The 26,363-nt window shown below is 39.4% G+C and overlaps 1 protein-coding gene across 2 annotated transcripts in view; it reads right to left on the bottom strand.

Annotated features, from left to right (window-relative positions):
* The window catches only part of SMG1 (SMG1, nonsense mediated mRNA decay associated PI3K related kinase), a 98,032-nt gene that overhangs the window by 15,370 nt on the left and 56,299 nt on the right, over positions 1 to 26,363 (bottom strand). For both annotated transcript variants that reach the window (XM_019541783.1, XM_019541784.1), the window contains exons 24-49: positions 23,618 to 23,763; positions 22,549 to 22,750; positions 19,422 to 19,531; positions 18,941 to 19,088; positions 18,340 to 18,499; positions 16,593 to 16,713; positions 14,572 to 14,820; positions 13,876 to 14,160; positions 12,676 to 12,820; positions 12,062 to 12,200; positions 11,472 to 11,702; positions 11,173 to 11,350; positions 10,443 to 10,604; positions 9,804 to 10,021; positions 9,429 to 9,583; positions 8,103 to 8,325; positions 6,347 to 6,593; positions 5,700 to 5,929; positions 5,099 to 5,347; positions 4,319 to 4,457; positions 4,121 to 4,230; positions 2,804 to 3,022; positions 2,158 to 2,348; positions 1,692 to 1,864; positions 1,159 to 1,438; positions 40 to 312 (exon numbers count right to left, since the gene is read on the bottom strand). In XM_019541783.1, coding sequence (XP_019397328.1) covers positions 40 to 312; positions 1,159 to 1,438; positions 1,692 to 1,864; positions 2,158 to 2,348; positions 2,804 to 3,022; positions 4,121 to 4,230; positions 4,319 to 4,457; positions 5,099 to 5,347; positions 5,700 to 5,929; positions 6,347 to 6,593; positions 8,103 to 8,325; positions 9,429 to 9,583; positions 9,804 to 10,021; positions 10,443 to 10,604; positions 11,173 to 11,350; positions 11,472 to 11,702; positions 12,062 to 12,200; positions 12,676 to 12,820; positions 13,876 to 14,160; positions 14,572 to 14,820; positions 16,593 to 16,713; positions 18,340 to 18,499; positions 18,941 to 19,088; positions 19,422 to 19,531; positions 22,549 to 22,750; positions 23,618 to 23,763 — 4,983 coding nt within the window. The remainder of the gene's footprint in view (positions 1 to 39; positions 313 to 1,158; positions 1,439 to 1,691; positions 1,865 to 2,157; positions 2,349 to 2,803; positions 3,023 to 4,120; positions 4,231 to 4,318; positions 4,458 to 5,098; positions 5,348 to 5,699; positions 5,930 to 6,346; positions 6,594 to 8,102; positions 8,326 to 9,428; positions 9,584 to 9,803; positions 10,022 to 10,442; positions 10,605 to 11,172; positions 11,351 to 11,471; positions 11,703 to 12,061; positions 12,201 to 12,675; positions 12,821 to 13,875; positions 14,161 to 14,571; positions 14,821 to 16,592; positions 16,714 to 18,339; positions 18,500 to 18,940; positions 19,089 to 19,421; positions 19,532 to 22,548; positions 22,751 to 23,617; positions 23,764 to 26,363) is intronic.

The raw sequence follows: 26,363 nt of genomic DNA, 5'->3' as shown, positions 1-26,363 counted from the left end.
TAAATTAATCTGCAGTATGTTTTGCAACAGGCTGCTCACCTTGTAAGTGTGCAAAGAGCAGAGATTATAACACTTGCTAGGCTCAGTGATCCCTCCTCTCCATTTTCATGAAGGAAAACCTTTATGCAACGTTCAATTTCTTTCAACTGTTCCTCACACACAGGCACAGTAACTGCTTCTTGTTTCAGACGTTCCACCTGTCTGATGAGTCTGCTATTGATATCGGCTGCATATCGCTGAAGGGTCATTTCTGTAGCTGTTATGAACTGACACACAGCTGGAGGTGGCTGAGGAGCATACTGCATTTCATACCTTTAAAATGAAAGCAGAATGACAAAAAAGTGACAAAATTCTCTTTTTTACAAGCCCTCACTGTTGCATTCTGTTCTGTAGGAGAAACAGTCCATATATTCATTTAAACAGTTAATCTCATCAAATATGCTGGACTAAATAGATAGGAAACACAATAGATACATGGGTCATGGACTGAAGCAGCAGCAGTTGAAACAGACTTCCTTAGCACAGTCCTCTAATCCAATACAGCAGACCCCAACTCTCCAGTCGGCATACCCATCCAACTTGTACGGAGAGGAGGAGCAGGAAGCATGGAGAGAATACATTAAGGCAAAGGAAGAACAGAAGACAGTACTACGCCACTGAACTAGAAACACCTACCCATGAAGAACTGCTCACATAAAAAATCTACTTTTTCAAAAGTTCACTTATAAGCAAGACCATGCTAACTACACTTTATTTTTTATACAAATTTAAGTGTTTTAAACTGTCAATCACTGTTGGATGTCCAGTGATTTGAATCTACAGTGCTGCTTTTTCAGATAAAACTATTTAGGTTACAGGTGAAGTTTTCCTTTTTTTTAAAAACAAAACAAAACAAAACAAAAAACAAAAAAAACCCACCATGCTAGTCATGATCCTAAAATTGTGACCGACCAGTAATAAATACTAGTGTTGCTCTCATTACAGGGCAACAATATTTAGGCTTATTTTAGCACTACAAAGATCCAGCTGTGACATCATACGTTAAATTCTCTCCTTTCTTTTAAAACTTAACATAGTCATGTTTGAAGCATCTCTGGTACTCTAAAACAAAACAAGAATTAAACAGTTTGGGAACGCCATTCTCTTTTGTCAACTTACTTCCTGTAGATATCCTGGCAACGCTCAACTGTCATGTTACAAACAAGATCGTCCATCCATGTCTTCCACTGTTCAATTCGGTGTTTCTGAAACACAGCTTTCGGGTACTGAAGAGCTACTGTTGCATAGTTGTGCAACTGTTCTAAACAGCCCCGTAAAACAGAACGTCTCTGCTGAAGAAAAGCGCCAACCTCTCCTTCTAACTGCTCACACTGACTGATCAAGTGGGCCTGGCCTGCATTCTGTAGAAAGGCTGTTGCTGGTACATAACTTGGGGGACCTTTCAAGGAAAAGCAGATTAAGATTTAACTATAGTACTGCAAGTATTTGTGATGAGATTGTAATTAAATCATAGGTACATTATATAGAAGTTTTAGATATATAGAACCATCCAGTATTATGATATTTAAGTCTAATTCTTACTGGAAGGCGTTCTTTTCAGTAAATTATAAATACTGTGTCTCAACTAATTTAACTGATTTTTCATTGATTAAAACTATTAGGAAAGGGATAATATACTATTTATTTCATACCAAGGTCCATTTGGGTGCTAATTTCCTGCAGTAGACTTGCAAGTTGTGTTGCCTCTAAATTATTAAAAGCAGCCTGGTAATGTGTTATCCACTGCTCAAATTCATTCAGCTTCACCTGGATTGCCTCTTGAACTGCTCTTTGTTGCGACTGCAGTTGTGTGTGTTCAGAATACCTGAATTATGAAAGTTAAACTTCATTAATGATCATAAATTAAACCTAATACACTTAACTCTGTTGACCCCAAACAGCATTAACTTATTGCCTAAAATGTTTTATATGTTTCACATAGATTATGTTATAAAACTATAAAATAATGCTCTGATAATTTTTACAGATTTTCTACTCTAATAATATGACCATCAGTCTCTGGTCTGGAATGAACATGTTTTTAACAAAAAAAAAATCTGAAATATATTATACCTTCAAGATCTTCAAAAATTACTATAAATGCAGTTATTTCTATACCTATGCTGCAATGTATGAGTTGGATGATCTGCTCCCTCTGCTCCTTCCAGAAAATCAATTTCCTCCAGTAATTTAACCTGAAGTTTTTCAACATCTGTCAACTGTTCTTGCAAGTTGAGATACTCTTCCAAACTGCTGTCCAGCTTAGGAAGCACAGCCATCATTTCATCTCTGTTCTTAAACCAGTTCACCTATAACAAAGAAATAGGAAAAAAAATCAGAAAACCAGACCTGACAGTTATTTAAAAGTGGTGGAAGAGAGGGGGTAGGCCACAAAGATAGCAATTCATAGCTGTGAGCTGTTGCTCAGCTGGGATCCCTGGGAAACTTCTGAAACAGATGAATAATTTTTCGCCCTCTGGTCCCAATTCAAGGGGAAGAAAATAAGAACAAGTTTATACTCCTCAGCATATTATATAAATAAACATATTGGTATAATTTATATAGAGGTTAAGTACATGCTAAGTTACCCTCCCTAAATAGGACTATTTTTGCTTGCACTTTATACCCATTTAGCACAATAAAAAGCTGAAAATATAAAATTCAGAATGTCAAATAATCTGCATTCAATACTTTTAGATACTAGACAGAAGAAAAAAAAAAAGATAGCAAAAGGGGAAATGTTATTGTAGTTGAAATACTTCACCTTAATTTCAGCCACTCTAGAAGAAAAGAGGCTACGTGTGATGTCTCTTTCCATTTCTCTCTTGCTCTGTTTGTTTTCAGCCTGCTGGCCACCACCACCATACACTGCCCCAGCAAATCCTGCTTCCCCTCCTGCTGTCCAGTCCACAAGGGGATCATAAACAAAGGCCTCAAGCAAGGTAAGCAAAGTCTCCCTCCCACGCCGCATAATATGGAGAACCTATACATATTTTAAAATAAAGTTCATCCTGTTGTCAATTCATACAATTTAACTGTAATACAGAAAATATCTGAATAGCCAAAAGAAAGCTATCCATAGGTTTTTTTCTGAAAACGTAAACAACACTGCAATATATACAAGCGTGTAGTAGCACTTGCTCATGGAACAGTTGCAACAGAGTTTGTAGTCTATTCTCTGAAAAGCACAACCCTTGAAATCATTCAGTTCGGGAGCTCAATTTTGGCAAATTAAAGCGGATTTTACTTTCTGTAGAGCAACACGTGGATGAGGAAAGGGGCCAGCTGGGAGATGTTAGAGAAGAAAAGGGAAAGTAACAAAATCCAAGTTATGTAAAAAAGAAATAAACAACCCTATTTTCCTATTGTAAAGAAAATATATTAGCCACAGTTTCTTTTGGTGATTAAGTGCCCCAAAGAATACAACAAAAATAAGAAAAAAAAACTATAGAGTCTGAAGTGTAAGACTGATATGCCTACACTGTTAATCTGTGAAGTCTATTACCTTAATACCAGTATCAAATGTATGACTAATGGAACTGTTCCAGCCAGCCAGCTGGTAGGTCACGAGGTTACGAGGAGTCGGGAGACGTGGGCTATAGAAGAATTCAGGCCCCTAGGCTCTGATGGACATGGCCTTTGGCAGCAAAAGGGGGGGAAGGGGGGAGAGGGGCAAGGGCGAGTGAGGGCTATGAAATACAGTTGTGACTGCCCTACACTCCCCTTCCCTCAACCAGAGCTGCACTACTGCTACTGGCCCCACTGGTCTGGCCTGGGAGGAGCTCTGATGCTCTGGATTTAACCTGGAGCGAGACTGACACCCCTACTTAAGAAGTAATCTAAAATTACCTAGCAAAGTCTGGATCTAAATTGTATGCACTTGTACTTTTGTACTTACTTTCTTAAATGTTTAATATACTTAAACATGTCCCCAAAGTAATGTTAACTAAGATACCATCCATTATTTCTCCCATTGTCAAACAAACTAAAGGCTCTGAATGTCAGGAGGGAGATTGGGAATATTTCCAAAACAATAAACAATACAATGGAGCCCCATGTAGGTAGAAGGTATGTAGCTTACCTGTTCACATGAAAGTCTGAATACCCCTTCTACTCCTGTTACTCCAAGTGCAGTTTCAATATTGTGCGTCATTCGGAATGGAACTTTTTCTGGGACTCTAAGGCTTTTTCCTGTAAGAAAAAAAAAGATTTCTCTTTCAATAATGAACACAACCTTATATTGAAACAATGTATAAACATGATGTATTTTTGTTTTTACCTTTTTCAAAGCACACATTGTAATCTATGTGAACAACTTCTCCTGTAGTCATATCTATAAGAACATTATCCAGATGTCTGTCTCCAAGACCAATTATGTAGCCAACCATGGACATAACTGCAGTAGATCTTGCATATAACTTAAAGAGAGACATTCAGAATCTCAGTTTCATTTCAGAAATCCTTACAGTACATTAGATTTATTAATTCTTAAAAGGACTCTTATGCATTTATTTATTTTACAAGATAAAGTACACTAGCCAGCTGCAAGTTCTCTTTCACTCTTGAGAGCTACTAACAGACTGCTCATTTCCTTAGGCTGAGAACTTCAGTTAGGCTAATACAGATACAGGTCTTACTAGGTTACCAGTGGATGTATCTACAGGTTCATTAATAAGCTGTAATTATGGTGCATTAAGTTAGTGTCTGTAATAACAGGTGCCAACTTAATGCGCTATAATTAGCATTATTGCACATTTGCACAGATGAACGCTAGACTAAATTTACTGTGCATTAGCATGGGTTTTGCCCACTAGAATTCGTCTTCTGCACACTAAGCATCTCATGTAGATGTGCCCAGTTTCTTTTTACCATTTTCCTCATTTTACTCCCCAGGTCTGTGGAGTTTTAGCTGTCCTCATTTATAAAAAACACTAATTAAATGATGCTTTATCTGTGTTAGTTCACTTGCTCCAGCAGCAGTGCCATCACTAAGTATCCCAAACATCTGCTGCTGAACATTCCAGTTAAAACTCTGCTTCAAATATACACATTAACTTACCTGTGTAACTCTCCACCATTCATCAGGTGTAGTACATGATGACCACAATTCTTTAGCTAGAAGATTTGGTGGAGTTGCTTCCATAAGCTCCTCTAAAACAGCTTTCATCACATTCAAAGGCCAGTCACGACGAGACACATCTAGACTAAGTCCAACCGCTTTCAAAGCAGGTCCAATTTTACTGTAGTAAAGCTCACTGGGTCTAGGTACTATGCCAGGATTTTGAGCAGTCTGGTAGGAATCTTGGGCCTACAAGAAATCATATTAGGAATTTAGAACAAATGACATTTCTTCTGCTAATTAGAGCACCTTGGATGAGGGAGTAACAAGTAGGGTTTGTGCCTTGGGAAGTCTGGTAGGGGGACGCTGCAGCATAGTCTGTTTGCTCTGGCTATGGCTCTTATAGTAGCAGCACCATTCCTGTGCACCTGGCTGCTGCTGCTGCAAGAATAATACCTTGGGGCTGCTTTTGCTGCTAGGTGTGGACTCTATAAGAGTGGGAGAAATTCTGGTGCCCCTGCCAGGTTGGTGCCCAGGGCTGTGCCCTGTTTGCCCATCCCTAGTTACACTGCTGCTAATTAGTATCAAACACAGGCATTACCTTCTGTGCTTGCAATGCAGCCTCTCTTTGTTGCCACCGCTTGTAAAGACCAAATAAAGGTGTTGCTCCATCCACCCACTGAATCAAGCCTGATCTTGTTCCCAATGGTGTCACAGAATAGTGTCTGGCATGAAACCGTGGAGTCTCTTGACGATTGATTGAGGCAAACATAGTATTCACAATTGATAAGAACTGCATAATCCTCTCATCTAGATGCAAGTCTTCCAAGCCTGCGTTAAAATATTTTAAGGATAGAATAAGAAGCTCTGTCTTAAGTTTGGAAGCTAACTTTCAAAATTCTCCTCTCTCAAATAAATTTTGAGAAGTAGCATTTCTTAAATGTACACTTAAAATTAAGTTGATGTAACTTGCAACTCCCTGCTCAGTGAAAAAAACAATATATATTACAGTCAGTATGCATTAGCAGAAAGAAAGGCAGAAGGATGATAGAAATTTCTGAATACGGACACAAACAATATTGTTCAGATAGAATTTTAAGGACTGCTTGAAAGATTTTTTTGGCCAGTATATCACTTAGAATTGTAACAGTACCCTGACACCTATAATAGACAGATCTGATATTTTACTATTTAATTTAAAGTATCAACATGAGTATAAATAAATTTTGAGAAGAAATTTCCACTTACCTTTGAAAAGATATGGGTAGTTTTTCCCATCTGAACCCAAGAAAAGCAATTTCTTAGGTTTGGTTTTAGTAGGTAAAATTGTGATAGTGCTCCCCACACTATGAATTGTGACCGTGTCTCTGGTAGATACTTCTCCAGGGAGTGCTATTTCAGTGTTTGTCATGGAAGCCAGCCAAGGACTAATTTCTTCAAGGCGTAAGAGGTAACTAGCACGCTTCTGTGCTCTTTGCTGCAAACTTAGCATAATCTATTTAAAAGAAATGGTTGAAAAGCCCAGATTTAAGCTGATACACTTATGAACATTAAGATGCAGCAATTCCTGTATGGCTTTTTTTGTTTACTTTCTACATTACCAATTTGTCAATATAACTAGACTTATTTAATTAGTGGCAACAAAAAACAAGGGGCAGTAACATCCTTTCCACCATTTTTTATGTAGCAAATATATAAAATTGTTGACCTTGGTCCCTGCACTTACTGAGACTGGGCATGTTTACATGATAAGGTTACCAATGCCAGGCAAACACCACACTACTTCATACAGCCTTCCTCCTGCACCAGATGCAGCAACATTGCCAATTTGGCAATTTATCGCTAATTAGGCCACTTGCAATACTGCACACCACCTGCTATTCTGCTTCTCGTTTAGGGAAGCAGCTAACAGAAAAGTGCAAGATAAAACCAAACATTTGTCTGCTGCTTCAGTTTTAGTTACCCAATTACCTCTGACTGATAACCAGGGATCCTAGTTTAAAGAAATCCCCAATTTTCACATTAAAAAAAAAAAAGAGCTCTCTTGCTATAATCTCTCTAAAAAATTTCTAAAGTATCAGCAAAAAAACAGCACCAGAGAGGACTAAAGGGCATCACAAGACAAGGTCTTAAGACTTAACAGAAGGTAGGAACTGGGGAAATTCTTCCAACAATGAGTATATGGGGTGCTAAGAATGAAACCATTTACAAGAAATTCCGGCATGTCAGTTACTGGCACATGTAACAGGTCTGAGCTGAAGGTCAAGCTCACAACTACCTAAAATGTCACCCAAAAGGTATTAGTTGGAGGAGTACAAACCCTATTAACTAGACTCATATCCAAGAAACCTTCAAGAAAGCTCCACATTTGTCATCTTGATCCAGCAAACCAAAGCTACTAACATGATGAAGCCTCACCCCGAAAGAATCAGGGAGGCTTCAGTAACTGGGAGACCAATTGAGAGAGACTGTCAGGTGGCAGGTCATGTAAAGAGAACTTGAGAGTCTGAGGACTGCTATTAAAACTGACTGGAGTACTAAGAGTGAACAGCCAAGCGAAGTGAGGAACATTAGGCAGAAAGAGAGGTGTGTCCACTGAGCTCAAGGAGATGGAGACAGAAAAAAGTTGAGAGAGATGGGATGAAAAGAACAGCTGCTTGTTCCTGTTACTTCCAAGAAACAGGAGATTAGAAAAGGAAAGTAATATCCTGTTTGTTGAAAGGTGAGTAATACCCTTCAACAAGGGTTCAAGCTGTATTTGATACAAGGGCAAAAACCAAACCCAACTATGACCCAGAGTTATCAAAAGAGCTCGTTTGATTCCCCAGAATCAACCACCTATGATGCAACCCTAAAATAATGATGTACAAAACTCATGCCTGAAACAAAAAGAGAAACTAATTGGTACAATTAGTTATTCTAGGAAGTCAGAAGTCAATCACATATTGCAGAAAAAAATTATCAAATCTTGTGTTAATTTATTAGTAGGTTAAAGATACAGTACCTCTTTAAATGGGATCCAGCTGCTTCCAGGTTTAGCAGGATTGGAAGGGTTCTTAAGTTTTTCTAATGCACTTTCAATTGCATCTCCATAGCTGTCCTGAAACCATTTCTCATGAGGAGTTTCTGCAGGAGCTGCAGTGATGCTCCGTACATGTTCCAAAGCAAATACAATGGGCTTCATTAGAGCAGTATGTTTTTCACGCATAATTGCAATCTTTTCCTCCCTATAAAAAATAGAAAAAAAATCCATTTTGGTTCCATAAATGAATTGCTTTAATATACTTCTTGTAAGTAGTCAAAGACAGCTTTTCAAGTAGGTAAATAAAGAATAAAATATCACGAACAAGAGATTTAAAATCCCAAAGCCAAATTTAAGTTTAATAGCTTTCTCTTCAGCTTAAAAAAGCAGCTAACCTACAGACACACCAAAAAATGTAAAAACAGTATATTTCTATATTATATTACAAAATGTAGAGGGAGCCAATAGAAAACTACAGTTATCACTGTTTAAAGCTCTTTTCTTAATTTTTTTTTTTTTTTTTTTTTAAATAGAAACACTGAAAATCGGCTTCAAGAGGCACAGCCTCCCACAGCTTCCTCTGCAGTCTCAGAAGAAGCTCTCCTGTGAGCTGGTAGGACCCCAAACAACTACTTTCCCCTTCCCTGCTAAGAAGAGGTCAGCACCTCCGCACTGCACTCAAAAGAGGGAACTTTGTTTCAGCTGCTTAATGGCCTTGTTCTATGTCAGGCTTCAAATACTACATTTGAGTGGAAGCAGAGCTTAAAATACCTTTAGGCTTAAAAAGAATCATCTTGCAATCAATGGCTTCTTCACTCAACTTAGCCATTCAATAAATAGGAAAAGGCAAATTGCAAACCAAAAACAATACAGGCTTCCTGAGCCAGCTTAGCATGAGCTGTAAATTCCCAAAAGACCATGTACCAAATGCTGACAGCTGTGGTAAAGCACTCGGGTTACTCCTCCATCTTTGACATGCCTGTCTACACCCCAACATGATCCTGCACCAGAAACTCTGGGGAGAAAAGGTGGTGTAGGGCAAGTTACCAATCTCTAGGCACTCTAAAGCTGGAGAAATCTTTGGTAAGAAAGCCATGGGTGGTATCCATTCCTTTTACCACTCCCAAGTGGGCCAAAGTATGACATCTTTTCAAAATGAGGTACCTGGCTCTCAGGCCAAAGCAGCTGGAGCAATACTGACTTAGAACAGACAGCATGACTAGACAGTCAGATCACTTCTAGTGCACAACAAGTAGTCTTATCTAACCAAACTTTACTTAAATAACTATTAAAAAAAAAAAATCTTACTTCCGTAGAGTATTGTTGTTTTGGACCCTTTTCACTTCATCTTCCAACTGCTGAATCCGTCTGAGTACATACATGTGCTGCTGCAGCAAAACTCCTAACCAAAGTTCATCCCAAAGAACAGTTACTCTTCGCAGCTCTGCTACCAGCATCTGAACCTTTGTAAAGTAAATGGAAATACACTTATCTTTAAAGTGCTCACAACAGGATTTAATTTTTGTAGTTCAGTGACTTGAAAGAATGTCATCTTCACAGGAAGATCAAAGTTATACTTAAATCTTTAACATCCCTCTTCATCAAATGCAGGGATTCATAAACTGTATTTTCTGGCTGCAAGTGAGATTATGCTGATTAAACTACAAATCCAGTTTGCTTTACCTGCAATACCATTGTTGGATTTGCAGTAGAAAGTTTCTCTACAATTTTGCTGTAGCAGTCCTGCATCATCGCTTGGTCTTCATTTAATCCAGTTTTTGGTTCATCCTTATTACTTTCCTGAGAAGCTGGAGGACTTCCTCCCTCACACTCACCACCTAACAGTTCTTCACCTTGGATATTACCTAGCAAAGTTGGGATTGAAGATGGCAGTTTGTTCCCTAAAAATTAAAAAGAGCATTAAATTGGAATCAGCACCCCAATGGTGCACAAATACGTCCAACACAAAAAGCTTAAATATAAGGAATCATAATAAAAAAATGACAAATTGTTTCCAATCAAAGTACTGGAACTAGACAGTTCGCTGTCCATGTTACTTCTCTTTTCAGGACTGTTTTTATTTTAAAAGAATCTACACACATGTCATGATTACATTATATCAGAACAGTATTAATAATGGTATATTGTAAAAAAAGTTTTAAAATGCACATTAACTAGTACAGATTTGGCAATTCTGAGTAACTAATTTAAACTACCATTAACAGAGACCTTTTGAATGTCCCAGTTTTAATGTTAAAAAACTGACAAATAAAAGATTAAATAACTTAAGCATAAAAGTTACAACATTAAAAGTTTCCATACCCGAAGACTGGGATTCACTGCTAAGCGAAATGGTACCCACTATTGCTGGGTACAGTATAAGATGAGGAGAATCTTGAGCCACTCGACAGAGTAAATTACAAATGCTCTGACGAACATAAACTTCAGGGTGGTTCAGACGGGAGAAGAGCTGAGGAATAATACCTTAAAGGGAGGAGAAAAATCTCATTGGTTTTTAACCACTGAATATTGCAAAGCTATACTAAGTAGCATGTAATTTTTCTAACAAAGAAACTAACTTTTACTCGCTATCAGTGCTTACAGGCAAGCCCTAACACCCTGATATCCATTCCTAGCACAGGAAACAAGTGGCAGGAATTCAGTACTAGGACAGCTGGCTTTCACCAACAGTTACCATGATAACTTCGGGGTGGGGAACCCCACCCCTCATTTTTGTTTCAATCTGGCTTAGCTGTGGAAGAGTCATTCCTCTTTCCAAACAATTAATGTGCCATTCTAATTTGAGTACTGGTAAATTTCAGTTCTGCAGAAGACTTGGAAATACCAAAATTATGCTTTCTAAGATCAAGAGTATACAGCAGTGTACTAACAGGCTGAGAAACAGCCAGTTTGAATACAACAATTTTGTAAAATCACAACTTATAAATTAAGGTCTGGCCTATAGTCTAAAGACAGAGGTATCTAAAGGTAAGTTCAGGGGCTGATTGTTTCTATTTAGAAGTTTGTCAAAATTCAGCTAAAAGAACTTTACCTCTCCATGGAGCAGTAGGTGTAGTTTCTAGTCCGTGCTCTAGATACTGTCGAAGTTCTCCAGCATGTTTCACAAGCAATCTCAGCAATCTCAACGTTGCCATTACAATAACATCATCAGTACTCTGTTCAGAAGTATTTCTTAAATGCAGCCTGGGATCATCTTCATCCAGAGGTACCTAACATACCATACACAGTTAAGATAGCACTCTTAACTGAACTTACTTTTTTAGTGTCAGGACTCAAGGTTTAAATGTTTTGAAAGTAGGTTTCATTACTAGCATAGGCTATAACGCATACCTGGCCAGCATTGAGTTTAAGAAAGGTAAAATATGCACTGCAGGATAGTTTATAGAGACTGAAGATTCTGTCTACAACTTTTCTCCACACTTTAATTAACCCCTCTGTGGCATTTTCATCAAGATCTGAAAGCCAGGCGCAACTTGTCAACAACTGCCGCCATATAACATCCACCATGTCATCTTCTTCATTGTCCTCATTTTCAGGGATCTGTAGGGTCATATCTTCATCCTAAATTCAAATAGTGTAAGAATATTAATTGGAAAAAAAACATGATAATTTGTTTAATCAAGTCCACAACCCGTTTCTTTAATATATTAGTTGCTGAGTCCAAGAAAGGGAGTTAGGTACTTGAAAGGAGTACATAATTCAGTTCACAATTATCTGTCATTAATATAGCCATAAGGCTGAGAAAATACATTGCCACATTCACTAATCTAATCAAATTTCTTTTGGAACTTAAGTATTTTTGTACAGCCGGTGGTGGGTTGAACTTGATTTTAAGGTGTTACCCAAGTAATAGCGAGGAAAAGTAAGGTTGTCAAGCAAATGAACAGTACACTTTTTGAAAATTCAAAATTTCTCCATACCTGAATCCCAGCTGGACGACATACTGCCTGCCCAAGAATTCCATAGATCTTCTCTTTGTCTTCTTCTGTAATATTGTCTGGAAGCAAGCTCTGAACCTCAGACTTCTCTCTTGGCAGCAGACGGACTCCTTCTCCCTGACTGTAACATTTAATAAATCATCACTCTCCAAGACACAGCCAAATACTTATAGAGCTACTTAGCTTTGTAATTCTGTAAATAATATTGTAGAGTTAGGTTAAATAGGGTAAGTAATCAAAAACAATTAAGCAACAGTTTGCTATTGCTCTCACTATTTACTCAGAGATTAATTTCAGAGAAGCACAGAAAAACAGGGCTGGCAGGGGCTTTGGGGAGTCACCTAGTTTAATCCCACGGCTCAAGGCAGGACCATCTTTGTCCAATCGATCTCATCCAAGTGCTTGTCTAACCTGCTCTTACTGTCCAAAAATGGACTGTGCTTCAGGGACAAAGTTCTATGCACCAGTAGGACAAAAAGCGATACAGGAAGGGTAGATAAGAGACTATAAGAACCGAGATACTCTTAACAAAGGTGAAGCTTCTCATTTTTTCCCTTTTTAAATATGATCAAATTAAATGTCAGGAATGGCTTTACCTGGCATTGTCAACTACTTTCCGGCCCCATCTGTAAGCCCAACTAGCCAATGCAGCCCAGGACTTGGCTACTTCTGGTGCTTGTACTGAAGACAAGTGGTACAGCTGTCCTAAAATAAAGTCTGGTTCTCCAACTCCAATATTTACTGTAGTGATCAAAATAAAGCAACATAGATTTATTTTTGTGAGTTAACCTAATTCAAGTACCCAAAACAAAAACATACCGCCCCCCTCAAAATCAGCAAGGCAGGGCATACTCTTATTAAACATACTCCATAATGCACTAGGTTTCTTACATTTCCCAGCTACTATTCTAAAAACGCCAGTGTGGATGCTTACTGTTGGCAATAAAATGAGAACTAACAATTAATACCTTCCTGGCTTATATTACCACCAAGCTTTGAAAGCTGCACATACTCTTACCACCACTCTCAATAAAAGATTCAAAATAATGTTTAACAAACTGTATCTCTGTGTCTACCAGGTACCATAGTTCAAAGACAGACTTCTATACATCACAAGGAAAAGGAAAGACTATATAGCCACACCAGATAAAAATTAAGGCATTTGTAACTAGTAATACTTGATTTTTCAGTGCACAATCAATTCTAATTTGGCTATTCTGAATACAGGAAGGTTGCTCAAGACAGCCAGTTTTATTAACTGCAAAACACATTACAACTGTAAGAGAAAATAAAGAGTTCCACTAAAGTACATGTCAAGGAAGAGCCTTATGACTGTTTCTCAAATCTATTAACGAGCTTTACACATTGATCTTCTATAGCCACATCTTGAATGCCAGATCTACAATACTTTGTGTAAGGCCCCTGCTACATGTTACATGTGTTACACAATTAACTAGTCAAATGTGCAATAAATTTAGAGCAACCACAAATGCAAGTAATTTATTACACCATAAAAATGACTATCCAGCTATAATCTGAATGTCTATAAGGGCCCAAGGTTATACAGAATCCGAGTTGAGAGAGGCCACCAAAGTAAAGCAAACTACTATCCTCTGAGAATTCATTTCAAGTCCTCGTATTCTTCACTATTATTTTTGTGTACCATTTAAGTATTTGACAATCTCCAACCTATTAAGCTCATTCAAAGTGAAAAATCACTTCTATAGCAAAGAATCAGATGTGATGGTTCCAAAGAGTTTGGCAAAGCATAAACTAGTCAAAAGAACTACTTTTACCTGTAGATTCACTTTCAATCCTGGGATATTCCTCTTCTAGTGTATTAACAGGTGGTAGGTCAATCAAAGTATAGATGTTCTTGGATAAAGTAGAAAGGCCAGTGAGATTCTGCTGTTGTCGTGCTCTATACACTTGCTTCAACTGTCCTGAAATCTCTTTCCATTCAGCTTGAATCCACTTAGCTAGAGTTAGAATGGACTTAGCTACTGCATATTCAGCTTTGGCAGATTTACAGAAGCATATGGCACAAGAACTCAGCATTTCCATAGCGTGCGTTGACTGACCTGCATGTTATTAACCAGATATGTTTATTAAATGTTAATTTTATTAAAAAATACAGCGTATTTCAGATATTGCTTTAACACATTATAAACAGAAATGAGTGACTGACTCTCACTTACATAAGCAATTTATAAAATTCTATGCTAAAGGCTTAAACGTGTGTGACAACTATGCTTGAAATACAGAACTTGCTAAAAACCGTCATGTTGCACGAGTAATTGAGAATGTTTCAAATTTAAGCAGCATAATTAAAAATAATTTAAAATACTCTTAAATTTTAGATGTTATTTACTAGGCAGAAAGCAGCTTAAGCTCACTGTGCAATCATGATTTCTTGAGAACACTTCTTAGCTAGAAATACATGACTATATTATCACATCACATAATCATAGTGTTAGTTATCAAACACTAACCTGCTGCATATAACAATTTTGTTTTCTCAATATCCAATTCAGGTCCCCATTTTTCATCCATTTGACATGGTGTTGACAGTTTTTTGAAGTGCTGGACTAACTCTTGTGCAGTGGTGGTTTTTCCCAGCTGAACTTCACTGCACTGAGCAAGCAATCGTGTGGCTAGGGCAACATTCCCTCGTTTTCGAGCAAATTTTGCTGCTGTGAGGCCCAGTTCCATTAGATGACTTCTTACTGGGACAGTTTGTTCTGAGGAAAACAAACAAATAAACAAAAAAAGTTTGCTTTTAAGATCAGACCATGCATTTAAGGCATACAGCAGAGCTCTGCCTTATGCTAGAGACATTACAGAATCCAGTTTCAAAAAAAGAAAAAAAAATTGTTCTCACTGTTCTTATTCTATAAGAACTGAGATGAACAACAGAAGATTTTTTAAACAAGACAGATATCCCTGGCAAAAAATTAAACAACACTTCTTCCCTATCAAGAAACTGCATGATTTCCACCATGCTCCAAACCTCTTTCAATTTGCTTTGACATATGAATTATTCACTAGGGCTGTGTGAAGCTTCGATCCCCAATTCGATTTGATGGCGATTCGAACCGATTCAGAGGCCGAATCTCTGAATCGGAATCGAATCAGAGGACCCTTTAATCTCTCTGAATCAAACTGGAACATATGGACATAGACACAGCTTTAAATGTTTTTTCTACATACCTGTAGGAAGCAGGGGCTCACGAATGCTGCGATGGTGGGGCACATGGTGCGTCCCACAGGAGCACGAGGGGGCTCCCCAGTGTGCCCAGCAGCAGACCTGGAAGTGGACCAGAAGCACTTCCAGTCCACTGGGGAGTGCACTGAGGGCCCCCCCCCCAACTCCACCTCAGCAACTGGTGCCTCCTGCGTCTTGTGGGGCACCTGGGGCCGAGGCAGAGGGGTGCACGGGGGCTCCCCAGCGTGTCCCCTGGCAGACCCAGAAGAGGCCCGGAAGTAGTTCCAGTCCACTTCTGGGTTCACTGCTGAGCATGTGGAGGGCCTCCCTGCACTCCTGTGGGACACTCCGTGCGCACCAGCATCACAGTGATCACGAGCTGCACCAGTACCTTGAGATATGTAGAAAAAACGTTTAAAGCTGTGTCTATGTCTGAATTGCTGATTCTCTGAACCAGCATCAAATCTTCAGATTCGGATTTGGCTGAATCAAATCAGGGACAGTGATTCAAATCAATGAAACAAATCACTGTCCCTGATTCAGGCTGAATCTGAATCGAATAGGGCCCGCTTTGCACACCTCTACTATTCACCTTTTTTAGTTTTAAATTTTAATTCCCAAGTTTCTTAAAGAATCTGTTGTCCTTCATACCCAACTGTTTCTGGAGGGATGACTTCATATTTACATTTCAGATTTTGCACAGTTTAAAGTCAAACGCTTCTGTGGTGTGAAGGGTCTTTTTAAAGGTGTTCACTTCAGAGAAACAGCCATGGTAAACATTATAGCTACTACAGTCAACTGCATGCAAAACTACTTATTGAGGTGTTCCAGCAAATTTTGTTCTCATGATAAATTCTTTATTCCTTAGCCTTACCTGCCGCGTTTGTTAGTCAACATGAAAATAAAGAAGGGGAACATCTTCTGCTAGTTCCCTTACACAAGTCCAAAAGGAACCCTTTAACCCCACCAACTTAAACAGCAGCTTGGAGTTGAGTCAAAGAGCACTTCAACCCAGGACAGGACTGACACACAGTTCCATTCTACCAAAGTTTTCTTTGTATTAAGTTGAAACAAAAGAAGCCAGTCTTTCTGATCTAGTATTATGCTGAAAACCTATTAAAATTTTCCAATAGTCATTTTTGTAACCTGGTGCAGTGAGCCTTGTCTATATATTTTTATTTACAAGAGATTCAACTAGCTCAAGTATATCCGGTTGGTTTGAACTACTCATGAAAAAGCGAGTGCTTCTATACCAAAAGTTTTAAGTTAATTCTGTAATTACTCTTCAGTAAAATTTAATTTCTATACCTTTAAGTTTTTCTATCAATTGATTCTGGTACACTGTGTATCTTAGGGCATGCATCCATGGTCTTACATCATGCTGTTTGCATGACCGTAAAGCATCACTAAGAAGAGGGATAAGGCAGTCCTGCAAAAAAATAAATAAATAAATAAAAATTACATGTTTGTCACAGAAAACATTTTAATAAATATTTTGAGATACTGATTTTTTTTTTAAATACACAATGAAGATTTTAGAGGGAAATAAATAGCGGTACAGTCTGTATTAGTACCCATTTTATTTACCCAGCTAAGTCTAAAAATACAGAGTGTTTAACAAACTGATTTAATATACAAGACATCTGAAAATAAGATCACAAAAAAGGAAGGTTTCAACTCAAGCATAATTGTTATACTATTGAACCAAACAAATTAACGCAGGGGTGGGCAATTATTTCGGCTGGAGGGCTGCTTAACAAGTTCTGGTGACCTGTCGAGGGCTGCAAGGGCAGCCCCACCCCTTGACAGGTGCCCCACTCCCTGGTCACCATCTTGGGACTGAAAGTTCCCCTCCTCCCTGCCCCAACCCCTGATCTTTGCCACCCAAAGTCCCACCCCTTGCCCTCAGAAGTACTCCTTTTGAGAAGGGGGTTTGCCATCTTGGAACTGGAAAAGAAATTATATACTAAAAATCAAACATTAACAATATGATATTTTAATTTTATTTAAAAATATATATATTTTTGTCCTGATTTGTGTGCGTTTGCATGGTGTATACAGAAGTGATTGCATAACAGCTCAAAATGAAGTCTTACTCTTGTATATTGTGGGGGTGTGGAGAGGTGTGGGTGAGCATGGAGTCTGTGGGAGCTGTGGGTGTGTATGTTTAGATGTGGGGTATGAGGGAGGGTGTGGGCGTAAGTGTGGATGGGTGGGTATGAGGGTTAGTAGGGGGTGTGTTTGTGGGGATGTGGGGGTATGGGGTGTGTACACATAGCAGTAAGTGCACACCCCCAAGGGCACGTGGGTATGTTGAGGGGTGTGGGGGGTGCGAGTGTAGGTGGCTGCAGTGTTTGTGGGGTGTGTAATTGTGTCTCGAGGAGGATGTGGTTGTGGGGTTTGTGGGTATGGTGGGGTGTATATGGGAGCCCCCCCACATGCACCCCCCCTGAGTCTGTCAGCAGGCTGGGTTGGGGTTATGCATGCAGTCCGCACTGGTATCGCAGGGCTGGGGCCAGCAGCAGCCAGAAGGAGCCACTGCCGCCTGGGCTACCTAGAAAGTCAGTCCAGCTGTGGAGCTGCCCCAGCCCCACTGCACACCCAGGGGGCAGCAGGACACACCACAGCTGGATGATGCCTGGGCCAAGCGGGACCAAGGGTCCTACTGCAGGCCAGACAAAGACCCTCTGCAGGCCAGATTCGGTCTGCAGGCTGTTTTTTGCCCAGTCCTGGATTAACTAGAAAGGATCAATGTCAAACTTCTGATGTTCAACTGGATGTTTCTGCAAATATATTTTATAAATAAAAGTAAAACAAATATTTTTACCATGTTTATGATTCACTAACAGAGTTACCCTGACTCCGTAAAAAACTAAATGATGTTTTATTAGAATGTGATCTCAGGCAAGTTTGAGCAAAGAACCTCTCTCTCTCCAACACTATTTAAACAGTGACACTGCCCAAATCATTTACATTTTATAAATATTGTTTTTAAAAAGAACCTGAATGTCTGCATACATACACAAATACAAAAAAAAAAAACCCAACCACATACCTCTGATGAAAGCCTGTTCGAAACAGTATTTTCCAAAGCAGACGAACAATATAACTGCACGGTGCTCAACACTGGCAGTGACTGAGATACAGTCAGGGTGGAAAGTCTTAAAGGTCCAATGGCTATTCGTGAAGTCTGCTTCAGGTATTTTATAATATTTCTGAAATAAAATATTTAAGAGACTAGAGCAATACAATCTGCTATTTACTTATTTTCATTACCTCTTTAACATGATAATGTTATTTATTAGGACAAAAACTTGAACAGGCAACAAGTTCAGCCTCTTCAATACTTTATAATGCACAGTATGTTCTATTATATGACTTTCTACTTCAAAGTTGAGTGCAGTGCCAAATAAGCAAGTGAATAAAAACATTAGATGATCTCCAAATTGAAATCTAGAGTTGCTCTTTCTTTCCAAATAGGTTTATATTCTCTCTCTCAAGACAGAAAAAGCAACTACAGTCTCATAAAAAAATCCAAACAGAAGCATAATACTTGAAGTATGAAGAAGACCATGCTTTCAACAAAGTCATGTTCATAGGTTGAAACAGCTTTTCCCCATAATCTCTGCACTCACTTAAATATTCTTTCAACTTACTCAGTTATAGATTGCCACTTTTGTTCCTGTTCAATATGGTTTATAGCTGTTGCCAGACACACTGAACTTCTCAATAACTGTACTTCAATTGCTTTTTGAAGTTCTTTCGGATCAGGACTTAGCATGTTAGGTAGGAGCTTCTTCATATCTACAAAGATCATAACACACATGTAATATAGTCTACAAAAGGTAAAAATGTGTTCCAAATGTTATTCTTACAATGAATTCTTAAAAACAAGGCGGCTTGAGGAAAAAAAATCTGTAAAATAAGTATTAATAATTAACCCAAAAATTAGATCCAAAAAAGTCTCAATGGCATTCAAAACTGATTGCCAATTATTTCTGAACTTGGCTCATAGATTTCATCAGAACTACTGTAATGTTAAGACAGTATTTTACCTTTTAATAGGCACAGTTTAGATGCATGTCCTCTTATTAAGCAATTAATATCTCCATTATTAATTTTAAATGTTATTTGTACCTATTTTTTCTTTGGATCCTCCAGTGAGAAGGTTGATGTTTTCTCCTGGTAGCAATTCTAGCTGTTCTGTACATTCTGTAAGTTCTCCAGATTCAAAGCTGCTTAAAGATCTGCAATTCAATTTTTACATTTTTATTTTTATAGCACTCCTACTTTATCTTAGCTGGTAAATTAAAATGTACATTAAAATCATGTCATGAAAAACTTACATCACTTTTTGCCATTCTAGAAAAACTAAAAAACTTATTGATAACACAAAAACATATAAATATAACAAAAGCTTTGTTTATAAAAAATTATCATTAGTCCACATACTTAATATTCTTCCAATATGAAAAAAAAATATTGGCAAATTACTGTGAAATTCTTTCAGGGGAATCAAGCAGAAAAAGAGCTTTTCTTTATGCATAAGGAGTAAAATCCTCAACAACTGAACTCCATGAGAGTTTCACCATTGGACTGCCATAAGTCTTAAGCTTTCACATGAAGATTTTTCTTGGCCAGTACCAGCTACTTGATTCACATGACAACAAGGAGCTCTAGTAAGTGCTGAAGTCTTGTGCTGGGCCTACTTTACACAGACATACATCAACAGCAGCCAAAATATGAACTTTTTCCTCCTATCCTGTTGACAAAATCTGCTGAGCATCTGAGATTCTTCCAGAACCCTACTAATTAGTCATTGAAGAGTAAGAGGCTTGCTGGCCCAAACAGAGGAATATGACGACTCAAAAAGTTCAAGTGCTCTCTTACCATCTCCCGGCAAAAGAAGAATTATACTGGAGTATCTGGACTGACAAAGAGGGGGAAGCACTGGTTAATAAAGCATTTATAGCTCTATTGCTGCTTTCAATTTATCTGATTTTTTTTTTTTTTTTTTTTAATGACAGGGCTGCTCCTTTCTGCTTGATTTTGTAAAGTCCTATGCAAGGGTTGAATACTTTAAAAAGCTCTATGTATTTGGTGCCTAGTAACTAGAAAAGGCTGCAAGTTTGATAGTCCACCTGTAGGACACTGCCTCATATCCTAGTCAAATGATCAAATCTCTGCAAACACACATGAAAAAAATCTGCGCTATCCATTCTCTAAAAAGGATAAGAACGAAACATTCAGAACTAAACCAAGCATGGATTAACATTAGGGATTAACTACATGACAAGTATTAACTGGTATTGCAAAGCAAACTATTTGTAATGAGAGTATAAAAGGGAAAAATTGCCTTTAGTTTTAGAAAAAAAAATTCTGATTAACATATTTTACCCTAAAGAATACAAAAAACATGCAAGAGGATTCACCCCTTCCAGTGAAATAACTGACACAAGTTTAATATCTTTGCCTCCAAAGCAACAATTCAAAATATCTTTCCCGAAAAAAATCATGTTTAATAATCAGGAAGCTATAACAATTATTTAGGATGATGTGAATTCTCTGATGTATCTGCTACACATCAAGAATGAGTCTTGCTTCTAAAGTCATTACTAGTTTTTGCATCATAAAACACAAAATATCTTAGCAATTGGATGTCATTGACATGACTGTTTAGGGCAAGGGTGGGCAATTATTTCAGCTGGAGGGCCACTTAATGAGTTTTGGTGAGCTATCAAGGCCTGCAAGTGTACCCCACCCCTGGTTGCCATCTTGGCACCAGAAGTCCCTCCCCTCAGTCCCAGAAGTACTCCTTTGTCGGGGGGAAGAGGGCGTTGCTATCTTGGAACCAGAAAAAGATTATATACTAAAAGTCAAACACTTATATCTTAAGTTTATTATTGTGTTTGCATAGTGTATATAGACATGATTACACAATAGTTCAAAAATAAAGTCTTACTCTTGTACATTGTGTGTGGGAGGTGAGGTGTGTGGCTGGGGTTGGATGCGTGTATGGTTGTGTGAGGGTGTGTGTATATGGGGTTTGTGAAGGGGTGCAGCTGTATGTGTGGGGGCGTGGAGGGCGTGTTGCAGGGTGTGTGTATATATGGGGGGGTTGTGGGAGCAGGGGGTGGGTGTGTGGAGTTTGTGGGGTAGGAGGTAGGGTGGGGTGAGTGCATACTCTCCCCACCCCCATGGCGCACAGCCCCTGCCACTGACAGCAGCAGCAGGCAGTGGGCCCTTGGGGTGATTATGGCCCACATAAGCACTGCCACTTGGCAGCACGCAGCTCTGGACAGTTCTGGAGGCTGCACATGGTGGCAAGAAGCAGGGCCAGGCAAGCCCACCTCTATCATATGGGGTCCTCCATGGCGCACATGCAGCTCCTGGCACTCACGAGCCACTGGAGGGAAGCCCTGCACAATGGAGCTGGCTGCCTTCCCCACTCCCTGCCACCACGTGCAGGTCCTAGGACTCAACTGGAAGTGGAGGGAAGCCCTGCCCCTTGCTTCCACGCATAGTCCCATGAGCTGTATATGGCGGCAGGGAGTGGGGCCAGGCTGCTGGCTCCATTGTGCAGAGCTTCCCCCTGGTGATATGCCAGTGCCAGGAGCTGCACATGTGCCACATGGAGACCCTGCATAATAGGGGTTCCGCTCCCTGATGCCATGTGCATCTCCTGGAACTGGCTGAAGCCACATGCTGCCAGGCAGCAGCACCTGCACAGGCCATAAGCACTCTGAGGGCCTGCCACCTGCTCCTGCCACCAGCAGTGGCGGTGTCCCTACAAGCCCCCACCCTTCCTGACACGGCAAACGCCACACCCTGCCCACCCAAGCTTTGCATTCTTGGTGCCCCCCCGGGTGTGGGCTCTGTGCTCCTGCCACCCAGCAGCACCCACCCCTTCCCTACTGCTTTCTTAACTGCTGCCCAAAGCGAGGGCTGCAGCAGGGACAGAAGAAGGAGCCACTGAAGCCCGGGGAAGCTGAGCAAGTCTCCCAGCAGCTTCAGCAGTGGCAGCTGCAGCCCTGCCGGGAAGCAGTGTGTGCTGGCTGGGCCGGGCCTTTCTGTGCAAGAGGGTGGGAGTGAGGTGCATGGCCTGGGTGGGGTACAATTAATTGGTGGGCACCTGTATGCCACATGAAATTGCCTGATGAGCTGAATCTGGCCCACAGGCCATATTTTGCCCACCCCTAGTTTAGGGGAAGTTTAATTTCCAAGTTCACTAATGTACCATTGAATAAAGTAATAAAAATCTTACTTTATGTAGTTAAAGTCTGCTTTTAAATTGACTGAAATATTGCTTGTGCTTTTTTTCAAGTCATGGACTGCATTCTGCCATTCCTGTACTGCAGACCAATCAGCAATTGAAATGTAACATTCACATGCTTTGTTACCAAGGTAATTTATAACTTCAGGTGAAGAGTCACTTGGTTTCGTAAGAACAGTTTTTCTAGCTTCACCTGTGAAAAATCAGAAAAGTCAATATTAAAAATCAGTATTACTTAAGGCAAGGGTTGTCAACCAGGGGTCCACATACCCCTGGCGGTACTTTGGAAGACCCTGAGGGGTACATGGCAGTAACGTGGAGAAGCCGCTGGCAATTCCAGTTTCGCTCATGGACCAGCCACCAGGAGACCCCCCACCACTCGATCGGCTGCTGGGGGATTCCTTGCTTCTCAACTAGCCGCCAGGGATACACCAACCAAAAGAAGGTTGAAAACTCCTGACTTAAGGCATTTGAAATTACCATTTAGGCAAAATGTTTGTTTTTTGAGATTAGGAAGTTCTGAATTATGTAAAACTAATGAAGAGATTTAAAGATATAAAATACTTAGTCAACACATGTAAACTAATTTAATATGTATACCAAATAATGCACTCAAAGGAACATACAAAAAGCTTACCTTAGTTTTCAGTATTCTATTAAATATTTGTGACAAGGTCTCACATTGGGAGTTCTTTACTATAGTACAAAAATTCAGCCATGAAGTATCAAAATAAACAGAACTACTTAGGCCATAATATTCATAATGCAACGTGACCATTTAAAATGCCAAGTACATTTTACAACATTAACCTACCTTTTATAAAAGTTCATAAACTTGCTTACCTATGCCTAAGTGCTATTCATTTCTATAAGATTAAATGTGTAGACAGTTAAAACCTGCACAAGAGTTTGCAAGATCCAGGTAATTTATGTGGTTAATTAGCAAGGAATCACTAGTCCTGTTTAAATGTTAATATTATAAGCAATACATTATTTACTTTAAATTTAACATCTATGTATAGCTTGTGAAAAATCTGAAAAAGAAATGAATACTACTCACCATTCAAAGAATGCTTTGGGCTGGCATTATTGCCACTAGTTGAGTTGGCTAACTTCAGAACAGATTTATCAAAGCCTGCAATGCAACAGTCCACTCCTGTCATGGAACACAAGTGCTCCTGGTATTCAACAGTTGCTTTTTCAAACCTTAAAATTAAGATGTAAAGTTTTAGTTACTATTTCACAGCAGTGATTTTCTACCTTTTTGTATAGCATTTGAACAACATTTCTTCAGTCCAAAGTAACTATGCCTTTAGAAAAAACCCCACATTGTTTAAGACGGAAAATGGCTGATTGCCAGTTGAGGAGACATGATCATTTCACACATGCACAATAGTATCAAGACTTTAAAAGTGTCATGCCAACCTTGAATAACCAGGAGCTAAAAAAATATTATTTGCAGTATTTTATTTGATTTTCATTTTCACTCCCTCTTCCAGAAGAGACAGGGTAAGGAAAAAGCAGGGTGAGCCCCAATAGAGCCATCCTGCATCATCTTCCCCTCTGCCCATCACCTGTGGTGGGGAATTCTTGGGTGCTGGTGCAATCCTCAGCATGCAGAATCCCTTCAGGTGCAGTTTGCCTCCATTTTGCCTGTGACCAGATACTATACAATGGCTGTACCTCTATCTAATTTCTTTTTCAGAAAGCATCTAGTATGTGTAATGCAAAGGCATGTTGCCCTTCAAAAGAAGTTGCTGGCAGCAGAGAAAAGAGTGGTGAAATGTTAACAGGAAGGGTAGAAAATGCAGGAAACTACTTCCATGAAGACCAAACTTAGAAAAATGTAAAGGTAGTGCCTGTGACAGACAAAGAATTTGGTTCTTAATCATTCTTCCCCATCCCTATTTCATCTTAGTGCACCCACGTAGCACTTAGCCACATATATGCAATTTTTTGGACACTTTTATAAAGGTTAGATTATATTTTCACTCACATACCAACCCTTATTGAGCACTTGCCTTCTAAACAGGATGAGATTATTGCACTAGAGCTCCAGAGCAAAAAAGCACTGCTCAGGTACATGCAAAACTGTTCAAGTGTCCAAGATCTGAGTTGAACAGGGAGGGAGATACAAGCCCCTTTGGGTGAAAGGGTCCAAAACCCAGATCTCCACCCACTGGGCAAGTGCCCTAACTGCTAAGCTACTGGGCCTACAGGTGGGAAGGTCCTCAAACACAGTTTTATTTCAAGTAGTTATATGCATACCCAGATGATCCTATTCCAATACAGGTGAAAATGGAATCTAAAAGCTGTTCGAGTCCCAAAAACTGCACTTACACAACTACAAAAGTGCAACTTAGGCACATATAGCTGAAATTGGATTTGTCCCCAAGAACGGTTCCCCCTGTATACCAGGAAAAAAGAACGTTCTACAGCAACACTGAATGCATGCGATTTCCTGTAGGTTTTGCCCAATTAGAAGTTTTGTCTTTTTACACTTAAAACTTATATCTAAGTTTCCCTCGCTTTATGCAGGTTCTGTACGTGCAAATTCGCACTTGTGATGACCCTTTTTATACCAAAAATTCATTACATGCAAGGCAAATTCACCCTTATGTTAGAAATATTATTAAAAATGCATTATGAATAGTGTTGTTAGAACAGCACAGCTGCCAGCTCTCCCTGGTGGGAGGAGGGGGTAGAGGAGAAACTACCAAGGGCTCTTTGTATTAAGGTATCACTCCCTTTTCTTCTTTGGCAAATTTACTATCTCTTTGTTACACTAAATCACACTCCCTTTCATGCTTTCTTCATTTTCTCATGCAGATAAGAGTAATTGCAACTTTTAATGATCCTGTCCTTGGGACAGAGAAAGTTTGAACTTTTGGTAACCTAAACAGCTTTCTAAGCATGCGTAATCAGCTAATGCATATAAGCCTATCCGCCCCGCATACTTAAGTAGTTAATTATAATACACATGCGACGGATGACGTGACGTCATTTCATATATGTTTGTATGAACCGGAAATGAGTTGTAAGAGTTCCTGCTTTTGCACACGTGCCCAGGAGAGAGGGGATAAAGCCCGCTGAGAAGTTTTCCCCGCGAGCAGAGTGTGGTCTTTTGTCTTCGCTCTGACCCTATTTGCAAATATACCTTTTGTATTGCTAATAGCGTGTGTCAGAGTTCTTTGCCTCCTGAGAAACGAACCGCAGCAATTTCTGCAACACTTATGTGGTTGGTGTGGTGGAAGGTTGCAGTCAGCTGCCTTGTGCGGTGCACTGTGGGAGTGACATGCACCAAAATATAGTCTCCTGTGTGGATCTGTACTCCACTCATGGTCTGTGACGTGTTTCTATAGTTGCCTTCCGCATTATGATAGTGCCCTGTGCTTGTGTGTACTGTCTGCTGTTGGTGAGTACCAAAACTGTCTTGCAAAAGTGGTAGAAATGGGTTTGGGGGTCAGTACAGTCAAGGATTTGGAACATATCCATATTTGTTACATTGTAAAGTGGGCTCCCTTTATGCAAATTTGAGTTACACGCTATTTTCCATGAATGCATGTACAGCATAAAGCAAGGGAAACCTGTACCTTTTCCTTTCTGAGATTCAATGTGTATTTTCCACAACTAAGGGTGGAATGAAACTATACTTCATCTTATTGATCCACCATTTTATATCAACAATCCATTATAATACAAGCCATGTAAGCTGCCAACAGGTAAGCAGGCAGACATTTAATTAAATTAGATCAAGACAGATCTAGGCAGACTGGGAAGGGACAGAAAGTAGAGCAACAGATTGG

Source organism: Crocodylus porosus, unplaced genomic scaffold, assembly GCF_001723895.1.
Source record: "Crocodylus porosus isolate Cpor-Errol unplaced genomic scaffold, CroPor_comp1, whole genome shotgun sequence".
Classification (NCBI taxonomy): domain Eukaryota; kingdom Metazoa; phylum Chordata; order Crocodylia; family Crocodylidae; genus Crocodylus; species Crocodylus porosus.
This window is presented reverse-complemented; position numbering and strand designations above follow the sequence as displayed.